Below are 13,153 nucleotides of genomic sequence, written 5' to 3'. Positions count from 1 at the left end.
CTTAAAAAAAGTCAAAATGTTAAGATAAGGTACCCTTAGGTTGCTATGGTGTACCATAGGGCAGGAAAATAAGGAGTACATGCTTCAAGAAGTCTATGCTATGTGCCCTTCTTCTGTGTTCCTACCACCTCTTTGCGCAGCTCTTTCCAAACATTGTTTCTACTATGTTGCAATTATGGTTTTCAAATCTGTCTCTGCTACTTGCCTGAACTTTCTGAGGGCGAGGCCGCATCTTGTCCATCATCGCAGGGTCCCCAGTGCCTGAATATACTGGGGCATGAGCCACATGGGGCCAATGAAAGGAAAGAGAGTCCAGGCTGATTCCCGACTCCAGCTACAGATGCAGAGCCAGCACTTTCCAGTGCTCAGTTCCTGAGTCTGGAGGAGGGCACTTGGAAGCCTTAAGACGAGGAAAGGGAAATGTGTCCTCTGCTCTAAAGCCATTCCAGCAAACATCAGCTTTGTTGGGAACCTGAGTCCCAAAAGGCTGGAATCTGGTCCAGTGCCAAACCCTTCTTTGCGAAAAGTCTAACTGTGATACAGATAGCAGCTCACACTTATTGAGCATTTTATTTGCATTAACTCACCGAAGACTTCTTACCAGGAGATCTGTTATTTAGGGTACAAGTAAAATTTCTAGTTTTCAGTGAAAGTCAAAGGAACACAGGCTTTACTTTTCAGAAATTGTTTGGCTAGAGCGGGTAGCTTTTTTTTTTTTTTTTTAGCTTTACTGAGGTATAACTGAAAAATAAAATTGTAAGATATTTAAAGTGTACATGGGGATGATCTGATATACACACATACACTGAGAGAATTCCTCCCACTTAGTTCATTAACACATCCATCACCTTGCATGTAAATTTCAATTATACAATACAGTTATCAACTAGAGTCACTCTGTTACACATCAGATCCTCAGACTTTAAGTCATCTTATAACTGAAGTCTGTGCTCTTTTACCAAACTTTCTGTTTTCCCCACCCCACTGCCCCTAGCCATTACCCTTCCACTGTCTGCTTCCAAGAGTTTGACTTAAAAATATTTTTTTTAGATTCCATGTATAAGTGACACCATGCAGTATCTGTCCTTCTCTGTCTGCCTTATGCAACGTAGCATAATGCCCTCAAGGTTTTCCGTAGTGCCTCACGGCAGCATTTCCTTCATGGTCATGGCTGAATGATGGTCCTTTGTATATGTATATATGCCACATCTTCTTTAAGGGATGGATAGTGTTTAATGCCAGAACAGGTTAACTGTTTGGCCGGCGCACTGACAAGGAGGCCTTTAGTAGCAAGGGGTAAAGTTCTCTGCAAGCCAGCTAAAAGGGATTCTGCTGACTTTTCACACAGTTCATCTGTCATGTCTTGCTGAAAGCAGCGTAAATCAAAAAAGGAGAAAGCAGGTCTTCTAAAATGTTTTGATTTAGGGAGGCCTGGGTGGCTCAGTAGGTTAAGTGCCTGACTTAGGCTCAGGTCACGGTATCACGGTTCATGAGTTCCAGCCTTGCGTGGGGCTCTGTGCTGACAGCTCAGAGCCTGGAGCCTCCTTCGGGTTCTGTGTCTCCCTGTCTCTGCCCCTCCTCACTCATGCTCTGTCTCTGTCTCTCAAAGAATAAATAAATATTAAAAATTTTTTAATGTTTTGATTTAAAGTACTTTTTTACACATAAATACCAGTAAGAATAGAAAATTCAACAGTCTTTTGGGGTGCCTGGGTGGCTCAGTCAGTTAAGCATCCTAATGTGGGTCAGGTCATGATCTCATGGTTCATGAGTTCGCACCCCACATTAGGCTCTGTGCTGACAGCTCAGAGCCTGGAGGCTATTTTATATTCTGTGTCTGCCTCTCTCTCTGCCCCTCCCTCTCTCCTGCTCTGTCTCTGTCTCTGTCTCTCAAAAATAAACATTAAAAAAAATTTAAAAATTCAACAGTCTTTTTATAAGAAGATATTTTATAGCACAGGTATATTTCCTGTTATGAGATTTTAAAAAGATTATTATCTTAACAGTTGCCCATGCACATCTCCCCAAAGATACAAAAGTATTGAGGCTTATTTTCTTTGGAAGGTTTCCTAAACATTACCAAAACATAGTTATCACTTGAACCTGGAAGAGTCTATATCCTGCCATCTGTGATAAGATGAAAGCCAAAAGGTAAGCAGAATAAACAGCTGTCTAAGACACTGACTAGGTGCGTCTTTTGAAATGAGATCTTTAATCTTCTCTGGCACTTCCAAACTCCACGGTGCTACAGCAGGCTCCTCATAAAAAAGAGGGAATGATCATTACTGACTATAACGGTTTAGAAGTCTTAGAAGCACAAAATCAAGGAACAAGTAAATCACATGCTCAATTCAAGTTTCCTTAATGCTGAATTTTACTCTTCTTTATATAGGATGAGGTTATTATTTGTTCCAAAAGGATAGAATGGTTTCAATTTCTTCCCCAAACCTTCTCTTCTTGGCAGCCCTATCATTGGGTCTGTGGTACAACTCAGAGGGCTTTATTAGTAGGGAAATTTCATGGGTTAGCAAAGGCTGAACTCTTACTGAAATGAAGCCTATCAGTTTGAATAGCTCATGAGAACGATGCATTTCTGAATTCCTATTCCTTCAACCTAAGAAGAGATTCAATTTTTCCTCTGGTGGCCTCCCTGCTTTAATACTCCAAAGCCACCCACCTCCTCCATCAGTGCCTCTTTAAAGCCTAAAGACAACACAAAACAGCAGAGAACAAACAATAAGAAAAAAACAACAAAAACAACAACAGAAGGAGGTGGTGGGAATTTTTGGTGTGTATTCTTAGATTCTCTCAAATCAAAGCCATACAAAACCACGACAAAAGTAACAGCAACAATAAACCCCAGTTACAAATGATCTTTTCACCTGCTGCTGTGTGGTTATCTTTCTGTGAAGATCATTTCAGTATGCTGTGTAATTATTTCCATCATTCAGACCTATTCCTCTTTGAATCCTACCACAGGCTAAAATATGCCAAGATCCTTCATTAACATATCATAGATTTTCTTTTCAGTATAAATCAAACTAAATAGGTCATGATTGCTTAATCAGTATGCAAAGTATTGCCTCTGGGAATCACCTTCAATCCTCTGACAGCTAAAATTCTCTTCAGTGCTTTGAAATTTAATTCTACCCAACCTCACCCTACCCTAGCTCCTTATTCCCTCACATCAAAATCTTCATCCTATGAGGTGTAGATCTTGTCATAGAATGGGTAACATGGTACTAACAGCTGGGATTTAATGAATTCAAGGGGAAAATAGATTCTGTTACCAAGCTCTGCCCCCCTGCCCCCATGTGATTAAGACTTTCCCCATCTCTCAGCAGCCAAGAAAAGAGGGTGGGAGAAAGGTGCTCTCCTGGAGTCCTGTTGCTGATATACTCACGCCTTCCTCTTAAGGAATCATTCCTCCGTACAAAGGAAGGTTCAAATCACTCCTAAAAGAGTGAGGAGTCCATGATCATCCACATTTATGAAATGATCTCTGAATAACTCTCATCTAGTCCGGTATCTTTCAATGACATCAACAGCAGATGACTCCCCATGTCCATTTCCATCCCTGACTCTTCCTCTGAGTTGCTCTCTAGATGTATGAACTGGTTTGTCTATTGGGTATTTCATTCGGCGCACACTAAAACAAAATTCTTGGGTCTCCCCACCAGACTTGTTTACTTGAACAGCAAACAGGCCTACCAAGTATCAGACAGTGATCTAACTGTTTACAAATATTAACTCCCTGAATCCTTAGTACCTATGAGATAGGTAGTAATATGATCTCATTTCGCAGATGCAGGGGACCTAGACTTCCATCCAAGCAACTGTAACCCAGAGCCCACGGGCTTGGCCATATGCTACATGCCCATTGCTGCAAACAGTGCCTATGCTCAACCAGCTGCCCATGTCAAAGGCCTGACAGTCACATTTGATCCCTCTACTTCCCTCATCTCTCAGCCCCAAACCACTGGTAAGTCCCTTTGGTCTGACCTCCAACCCTGTCCCCTCTCTGTTCCTCACTAGCTTCACTGAACTGGATTACTAGAATAGTCTCAGAATTGATTTTCCAATCTCCACTCCTGCCTCTCCACAATTTGTATAACACAAAGTTACCAGAGTGATTTTTTTTTTTAAAGGTGAATCAGAACAGATCATTTGCAGCTTCAAATCCTCCAGTGGCGTCTGATCCCTTGCAATAAGGTCCCCCCTTCCACGGTCTGGGAGGCCCCCAAGATTCCCACCTCCCCCCTCACACCACCATGCTTCCTTTGGGCTCCTGACATCTGCAAAACTGTTTCTTGCCCCAAGGTCTTTGCAGCAACTTTTGCCTCAACTCCACAGCTCTCCCCTACATAATCACAAGACTAGATTCTTCTAGTCATTCAGGTATTAGCTCAGAGCAACCTCTCAGGACAGGGCATCCCTGACCGGGACTCCATCACAATGGCTCTGCGCTCTCCTCTAGCCCATCGCTTGCTCAGTGCTGTTTTCATCACAGTCCTTCCTGACAGCATCTCCTGTGCTTGCTTTGTTGCTGGTTTCATGCTCTTTTCCATTTCAGCACTCTAAGAAGGTCGGAACGCTGTCTATCTTGTTGAACCCTACATCCCAAGAGCTTAGATTAGCTCCTGGGTAATAATGACTAATAGCAGGCACACGTTAAGACATGTTGGGTAAATGAACTGTCACGACCCCTTTAATGGCTTTCTAGTGCCTGTGGAATAAGAATAACTCTATTAACAGATACCACAAAGCCCCGTGCAACCCCCTGCCATTTCTCCCTGCTGTCTCAACAACACTAATTAACCAGACTGCTTTCTCCGGGGGAGAGGGAACCTTCTCTCCTGGCCATCACCAGGCTGTGCTTCCCCCAGGAGGCTCCTCCTGCCCCTCCTGGCCTGATTAATTTCCTACTCACCCTTCAGAGCTCAGCTGAAGCATCCACCTTGCCTTGAAAAACCTTCCCTGAGTCCTCAGGAAAGGCCCAATCTCCTGCTCCATACATCCTCATAACACTATTTTCCTTCACCTTGCTTCTCATACTTACTATCTTACTGGTTATCTGGAATCACTTGTAAAATAAACAAACACAAAAACCAAACACAACAACTCTGTTTCCCTGATAGTCTTTCAACTCCATAATCCTAGGGAATACATCAATTCATTCAACAAAAAGCTCGATACTAAGTATACCGCCTGGCTATAAAACCAATTTGTTTTCCAAACATGAGAAAATCAGAGACTATATATTCTCCAGTGTGGGAAGAGGCTACCCACCCTCCTTGAACTTGCTCGCTCTAATTCCATGTCTCAGAATGACTATGAATCAATCGCCATCCTGCCCCCATCAGAACTAGGGCAAACTTGACGTACGCTCTGCCCAGATATCCGCTGCTCTGTCCCTCCCTTCGGCAACAGAATGACTGGAGTTGTCCTGTCCTCTGTGAGGTTAGCTCACCCTCCAGTGTGGTTAGGGAGACCAAGCAGAAAGATCCTGCCTGGGTCTTAAACCTCAGAAGGAAGTTCAGATCAGTGTGACAAGAGGGCCCCAGAATCAGGAAAATGGAGATTGTTCAGGCTCACACTCTGTCAGGGTCATTAACTGGTATAGCGCCAATGAGGTGCAAAGACTGGAAGTCAAAACCACTGACAGAGAAGCTCATTAAATGTATGGCCTACAATCCAGCTATCCTTTACAGAAGACTGTTCATACACTGTTGTAATATATATATTTAAATTGCTAAACACCAATATGTAGTCTTTTATCTTCTTCCATAATTGTCACCATTGGGTTGGGGAAGGTTTGCCTCTGGAAGTAACCTGATGGGCTCCCTGGCCCCACCCTGCCCTACTCTGGGCTGTGCTCTGACGCTGTCGGGATGAGCTCTCAGGGTGCATGAGCATAGGAATAGATACTATGCTGTGATTGGGGACAAGAACATTCTCCTTCACATAAACTAGGGGAAGCAAAGTAGAGAGTCAGGTTCCTCTTAGATGGAACTCTTCATACAAAGCACACTTGCACTAAGGTCTTAGGTCTTAGTTTTCAGTAACCAGCAGACAAGGATGGCCCCCAGCAAAACTGAAGCATCTGCTGTCCATCACTCGTACCTTTTCCTACTGTTGGGCCTATCCCTGTCCAGGAGAAAAGTACCTGCAAAGAGAAAAATTGATTCCCACTAAAATAATAGGAATGTATTATCTTAAGCATCCAATGGATGGTACTAGGGAAGAAAATGCATAACACAAAGACACAAATTTGGAGCTAACATCAGAGATAGGGATAAGAACTGTCTCCACCAGCCTCACCCCTCCAACTCACAAAAAGCAGAAAAATTACATCATGACGTGGGCACTTTCTTCCCTTTGATTCAAGAACACCTGGCAAGCAAAATATTTTAAATAATTAGAAAAGCACCACAGCAGTTGAATATTTCATGTAGTTTTAAAAGTGATCCAATAAAAGTATGACTGTAGAATACCCAAATTATTCTGGATCTTGCCTAATATAAGACAAAAAGATAATGGAAAAGACAAAAACATTTTTGGTGGTCTGAGTGGCAGGGAAAACCCAGTTCTCCTGTGTGTCTCCTTTGCTCTCACATGACTACCATACTCACAACACATCTGACACCATATGCACGGTTTTTCCCTCACCAAGCAATTCTGTGACACAAGCTGGGTGTTCTAAAATTTAACACATTACCTACCTGGAGATGGTGTCAGATCCCACAGGTTAAGGGCTCAGTGTCACAAGACTGCTTTCTCACCCCCCCTTCAGATGCCAACCCAAGTCCAGGATATCACCTGTGTGCTTGTGATGGATGGGCTATAAATTGGAGGTTCCCATGACCTCAAGTTTGATTAATTTGCTAGAGTGGCTTAAAGAATTTAGGAAAACAGTTTACCTTCTAGATTACTGGTTTATTATACAAAGATATGGAGGTGCCTGGGTGGCTCAGTCAGTTAAGCGTCTGACTTGATTTCAGCTCAGGTCATGATCTCATGGTGAGATCGGGCCCCAAGTCAGAGCCTGCTTGGGATTCTCTCTCTCTCTCTCTCTCTCTCTCTCTCCCTGCCCCTCCCCCACTTGTGCTTACTTGTGCTCTCTCAAAATAAATAAACTTAAAAAAGAAGAGGATATGATAAAGGATATAGACAGCCTTTATCTATAAAGGGGGTTTTGTGGGGGTGTATGTGGCTTCCATGCTGCCTCCTGGTGCACCCCTTCCAGCCCCTCCATGTGTTCACCAACCCAGAAACTCTCTGGATGCCATGTTTTGGGGATTTTTATGGTGGCTACATCATACAGTCATTAACTCCATTTCCAGTCTCCTCTTCCCTCTCTGGAGGATAGCATATACTGTTGCAAGTCCAAACCTCTAATTATGGCTTGGTCTTCTAGTGACCAACCCCCATCCCAGAGTCATCAAGAGTCCCCTCGTTAGAACAAAGGATACTGCTACCACCATGGAAATTCCAAGGGATTTAGGGACTCTGTCAGGAACCAGGGACAGAAAGCAATATATATACACACACACATATTTTTTTTCTATTATCCCACATGGGCTTAGCCCTCTAAATTTTCCCTAGAGTTGGTAGGGATGAAAAGCACATCCCTAAAATATAAGAAGTACAAGCTTTTTTTTTAAATTAATGGACAACAAGTCTGTTCTAAAACTGCCAACCATTTGTTACAGAAACTCAAAATCTGTAGTGAAAGCCAAGTATTCTGGGGAAAAGTCACCTGTCCACTTAGAATTTTTTGAGAAAACATAAGAAAAAAATATATATTTAACAAATGTTTAAAATATATATAATATAGAGAAAAATACAAACCCATAAAAGCTGTCTGTGTAAAAACGGTGTTTGGTGAGCAGTTTAATTTCATGAAGCTAACTTTATAGTCTGCATCGTGCAACATATTTAATGATTATTCATATTTATTTTACTTCTAGAAAAAAAACTTTTCCTAGTCATAAGTACCAAATCAGTCATATAGGAAAAAAAACAAAACAAAACAGAAGAAATAAGAGACAGCAAGCAAAGCGACTTCTTAAAAATTCTGTTGCGGGGCATCTGGGTGGCTCAGCTGGTTGAGCGTGGACTTTGGCTCGGGTCATAATCTCTTGGCTCTGGATTCAAGCCCCGTGTCAGGCTCTGTGCTGACAGCTCAGAACCTAGAGCCTGCTTTGGATTCTGTGTCTCCCTCTCCTTCTCCCACTCATGCTCTGACTCTCTCTCTCAAGGGCAAATAAACATTAAAAATTAAAAAACAAATCCCGTTGATATACTTACGCAGTAGAGGTCTGCATGTCATGCCAGCTTTTGCTGAAATTCTGTTTTAATTCATTCATCAGGTTCATGCCCAGCTTTTGTTTTATTTCAACCAGATGCCTTTCTTTTGCTGATAAAACTTGCCGTAATGTGGTGATTTCGTCTTCTAGCTACAGGTAACAGGGAAAGTGGTGTGGAAAGATGTGAGACCAGCTGATACATACATGCACAAGCTCCTGATGCTCTAGAACGACCCTCGGCGCCCTCTTGTTACCAGGCCCACGCTTGCCTGTACCAAACACATCTTGTAGGGATGACAGTTTGAGATCTTAAAATAGAAATAGACTTTTTTCATTCTATTGATTATAAAAGTTGTAAAAAACTCATTCGTACAACAAAAGATAAACAAGAAAATAAAAATTACCTGTCATCCACTAGGAAATAGTTGCCACTTAGTAGGTTGGTTTCTAATCTTCCAAATGTTTTTTTTAATATTGTGTATACATATAATTTTTGAGCAAAAAAATAACTGGCTTTGTACTGTATGCTTTTTTCTTATAAGTAACATCTTTTTAACTGTCACTCATCAGTATTGTGTTTGGTTTTTGCCAACCATACATAGCTGCATTGGTGCAGGCACAGACTAGACAGACATTATGGTTTGGCCAAACTAATGCCCCAGAAAGGGAGGAACAAGGGAGGAGAGGGAGTATGTAAGAGAGTGACTTGTGTTGCTTTTTCTTTATTTTTTTTAAGATAATCTTAGTCTTTTATTTTTTTAATTTTTATTTAAATTCTAGTTAGTTACATATAGTGCAGCATTGGCTTCAGGAGTAGAATTCAGTGATTCACCATTTATGTACAACATCCAGTGCTCGTAACAAGTGCCTCTTCAATACCCATCACCCATCCAGCCCATCCCCCATCACCTCCCTCCATCAACTCTGTTTGTTCTCTATCATTAAGAGTCTCTTATGGTTTGTTTCCCTCTTTCTTTTCTCCTCTTCCCATATATTCATTTGCTTTGTTTGTTAAATTTCACATATGAGTGAAGTCATATGGTATTTGACTTTCTCTGACTGACTTATTTCGCTCAGCATAATACATCCTAGTTCTGTTCATGTCATTGCAAATGGCAAGATTTCATTCTTTTTGATCCCCAAGTAATATTCCATTGCGTGTGTGTGTGTGTGTGTGTGTGTGTGTGTGTACATACATACATACATACATACATATACCACATCTTCTTTACCCATTCATCAGTTGATGGACATTTGGGCTCTTTCCAGAGTTTGGCTATTGTTGATAATGCTCCTATAAACATCAGGGTGCATGTTCCTCTTTGAGTCTGTACTTTTGTATCGTTTGGGTAAATACCTAGTAGTGCAATTGCTGGATTGTAAGGTAGTTCTATTTTTAACTTTTTGAGGAAACTCCATACTGTTTTCCAGAGTGGCTGCATTCCCACTGACAGAGCAAAAGGGTCTGTGGATGCAGACCACAGACTGCATCCTCACCAATACCTGTTGCTTCTTATGTTGCTAATAATTTTAGCCATTCTGACAGGTGTGAGGTGGTACCTCATCATGGTTTTGATTTGTATTTCCCTGATGATGAGTGATGTTGAGCATCTTTTCATATGTCTCTTAGCCAACTGGATGTCTTTGGAAAAGTGTCTGTTCATGTCTTCTGCCCATTTCTTAACTGGACTATTTGTTTTTTTGGGTGTTGAGTTTGATAAGTTCTTTAGAGATTTTGGTTACTAACCCTTTATCAGATATGTCATTTGCAAAATGTTCTCCCATTCTGTAGGCTGCCTTTTAGCTTTGTTGACTGTTTCTTTCACTGTGCAGAAGCATTTTATCTTGATGAGGTCCCAATAATCCATATTTGCTTTTATTTCCCTTGTATCCAATGACATGTCTAGTAAGAAGTTGCTGCAGCCAAGATCAAAGAGGTTGCTGCCTGCATTCTCCCCTAGGATTGTGATGGCTTCCTGTCTAACATTTTGATGGTTTCCTGTCTTTCATCCATTTTGAATTTATTTTTGTGTATGGTGTAAGAAAGTGATCCAGTTTCATTCTTCTGCATGTCAATGTCCAATTTTCTCAACACTATTTGTTGAAGAGACAGTCTTTCTTCCATTGGATATTCTTTCCTGTTTTGTCAAAGATTAATTCACCATATAGTTGTAGGTCCACTTCTGGGTTCTCTATTCCGTACCATCAATCTATGTGTCTGTTTTTGTGCCAGTACCATGCTGTCTTGATGACTATGGTTTTGTAATATAGCTTAAAGTTTGGAATTTCGATGCCTCTAGCTTTGCTTTTATTTTTCAGGACTGCTTTGGCTATTCTGGGTCTTTGGTGGTTCCATACATATTTCAGAACTGTTTGTCCTAGCTCTATGAAAAATGTTGGTGGTATTTTGTTAGGGATTGCATTAAATGCATAGATTGCTTTGGGTAGTATAGACATTTTAACAATGTTTGTGCTGCTTTTTCTTACTCACAATCCACTGACATGTAATTGATGTACAATAAACCATGCATCTGTAAGTTTTGACATGTGTGTGACTTTTGTGAACATATCCATCAACACCAAAAGTTTTCTAGGTCTTCTTTGTAATTCCTCCCTCCTTCTTTTTCCTACTCTTACAGGCAGCCACCAATCTTTCTTTTACTCCACAGTACATACTAATTTTGGCTTTGTTCTCTCAATCTATTATTTGAGATTTTTGAGATTCATCCATGTTACTGCATTATCAATGGTTCTCTTTTTACTGAAGAGTAGTATTTTATTATATGGATATACCACAGTTTGCTATTTATTCATCTGGTGAAGGATATTTGGGTTTGGCAAATGCAAATAAAGCTGCTATGAACATTCATGTGCATGTTTCCTCTTTCCCTGGCATTCGCAGAAAAGCAAATCTGTTCAGCATCATAAAATATCTCTTCTAACACAATGTAAAACAGCATAGAGATCCTTCAAAAAATTAAAAATAGAACTACCATACGATCCAGCAATTTTACATCTGGATATTCATCCAAAGAAAATGAAAACATTAACTTAAAAAGATACATACTCATTGCAGCATTATTTACAATAGCCAAGATATGGAAACAGGCTAAGTGTCCACTGATGGATGAGTGGGTAAAGAAAATGTTACTGTCTCTCTCTCACACACACACACACACACACACACACACACACACCACACAGAGGAATATTATTCAGCCATAAAAAAAGAAAGAAGGGAAGGGGTGCCTGGGTGGCTCAGTTGGTTAAGTGTCCTACTCTTGTTTTGGCTCAGGTCATGATCTCATGGTATGGGAGATGGAGTCTGCTCTGTCAGCACAAAGCCTATTTGGGATTTTCTCTCTCCCTCTCTCCTTGCCCCACCCCTGCACATGCTCTGCTCTCTCAAAATAAATAAATAAACTTAAAAAAAAGAAGGAAATGTTGCCATTTGTGTCATGGATGGACCTTGAGGGCATTATGCTAAGTGAGATATATCAGACAGAAAAAGATAAATACCATACCATATGATCTCATTTATATGTGGAATCTAAAAAAACAAAGAAAAAGCAAGCTCATTGATATAGTAAAGAGACTGGTAGTTGCCAGAGGTTGGGGGTGGGTGAAATGGGTGAAGAAATTCAAACGGTACAAACTTACAGTTTTAAAATAAGTAAGTCACATACAAAAAATCTGTTCTCACAAATGTAATTTCTAACAAAGCAGTTCTGTAAAATGCCCAGATTTTCTACAGCGTTGCTATCACCTGTGAAAATCAACTTGAAACCCCACAAAGTCTTTGATTCCAATTGTCGTATTTTATTCTATGTCATATTTTATAATATATTGCTTTGGTAATACTGCTTCATTTTACATGATTGTTTTCTGAAAAGTATAAATAATTGTGTGACTTTCTTTGTGAAGCCAGAAGAGAACTATTAGTACTCCCTTAGTGTCCCATATATATAGAGGTCCTAAAAAGCCTGAGATTTTTTACTAGATTTCTTATTTTTAAAAAATGTGGCAGCTGTGTCTCATTTACATTCAAAGTATACTTCCGCTTCTGACCACAGACCACATCACTGACACGATCAGTCATCTTGCAAATGTGTTCCTTGGGTTACCAAAGACATAGCTGCTAGAAAAGAATCTCAAGAAAGAAAAGTACCTTTGCAAATATTAGTTTTTTACTAGTGCAAGAAAGGTTTTACCCCAACGGTGGACAGATCGGAATAGCGTTGTGAAGTTTCATAGACACAAGTAATCACTTAAGCAAAACAGGCAAAATTCTAAGTCGGAAACATCTTAAATACAACAGTAGAAAAGAACAATCTCTTGGAGTTTTTAATATCAGCAAATGCCCTAGGAATCCAGTACTATTCATTTCTTTATGTTTATGGAATAGTTTTGTAATGCTCATGGAAATCTTTCTAAAGTGAATTACACATTCCATAACATGTTATAATCAGTAGCAGGTCTTCAGTATGCAGACATAATACTCATTACAGCAAAAGGAGTCTCTACTTGGGGACCACAAAATGGGGTCACGTGTTTAGTCTTCCCATTAAATGAGAACACGTGGCTATTTTAAAATTAAACCCTCTATTCTTTTGCTTATCATGTCATATTTTACTTTTTCATCTTTGTCAATGTGTCCTCCTGCATTTAATCCGTGGCCTAATATTTCTCAGGGCTGTATCTCTATCTAGCTCTCTTTCCATAGAAAATGGTTGGCCTCATGTCAGCCTTTTATTCTGTTAAAAGACCTGCTTTCTTTTGCATAAATAATATGTTTTGAGTGGCTGAGATTATTGGGAGACTTGTGCTTTTTTTTTTTTTTTTTT

At 40.4% G+C, this 13,153-nt stretch overlaps 1 protein-coding gene across 1 annotated transcript in view; it reads right to left on the bottom strand.

Annotated features, from left to right (window-relative positions):
* The window catches only part of TPD52L1 (TPD52 like 1), a 111,237-nt gene that overhangs the window by 17,509 nt on the left and 80,575 nt on the right, over positions 1–13,153 (bottom strand). The window contains exon 3 of the mRNA XM_077752799.1: positions 8,311–8,459. Coding sequence (XP_077608925.1) covers positions 8,311–8,459 — 149 coding nt within the window. The remainder of the gene's footprint in view (positions 1–8,310; positions 8,460–13,153) is intronic.

Source organism: Crocuta crocuta, unplaced genomic scaffold (genome assembly GCF_008692635.1).
Source record: "Crocuta crocuta isolate KB4526 unplaced genomic scaffold, BGI_CrCroc_1.0 scaffold230, whole genome shotgun sequence".
In the NCBI taxonomy this organism is placed as follows: Eukaryota; Metazoa; Chordata; class Mammalia; order Carnivora; family Hyaenidae; genus Crocuta; species Crocuta crocuta.
Note: the sequence above shows the minus strand (reverse complement) of the source record. Positions and strands in the feature narration are given on the sequence as shown.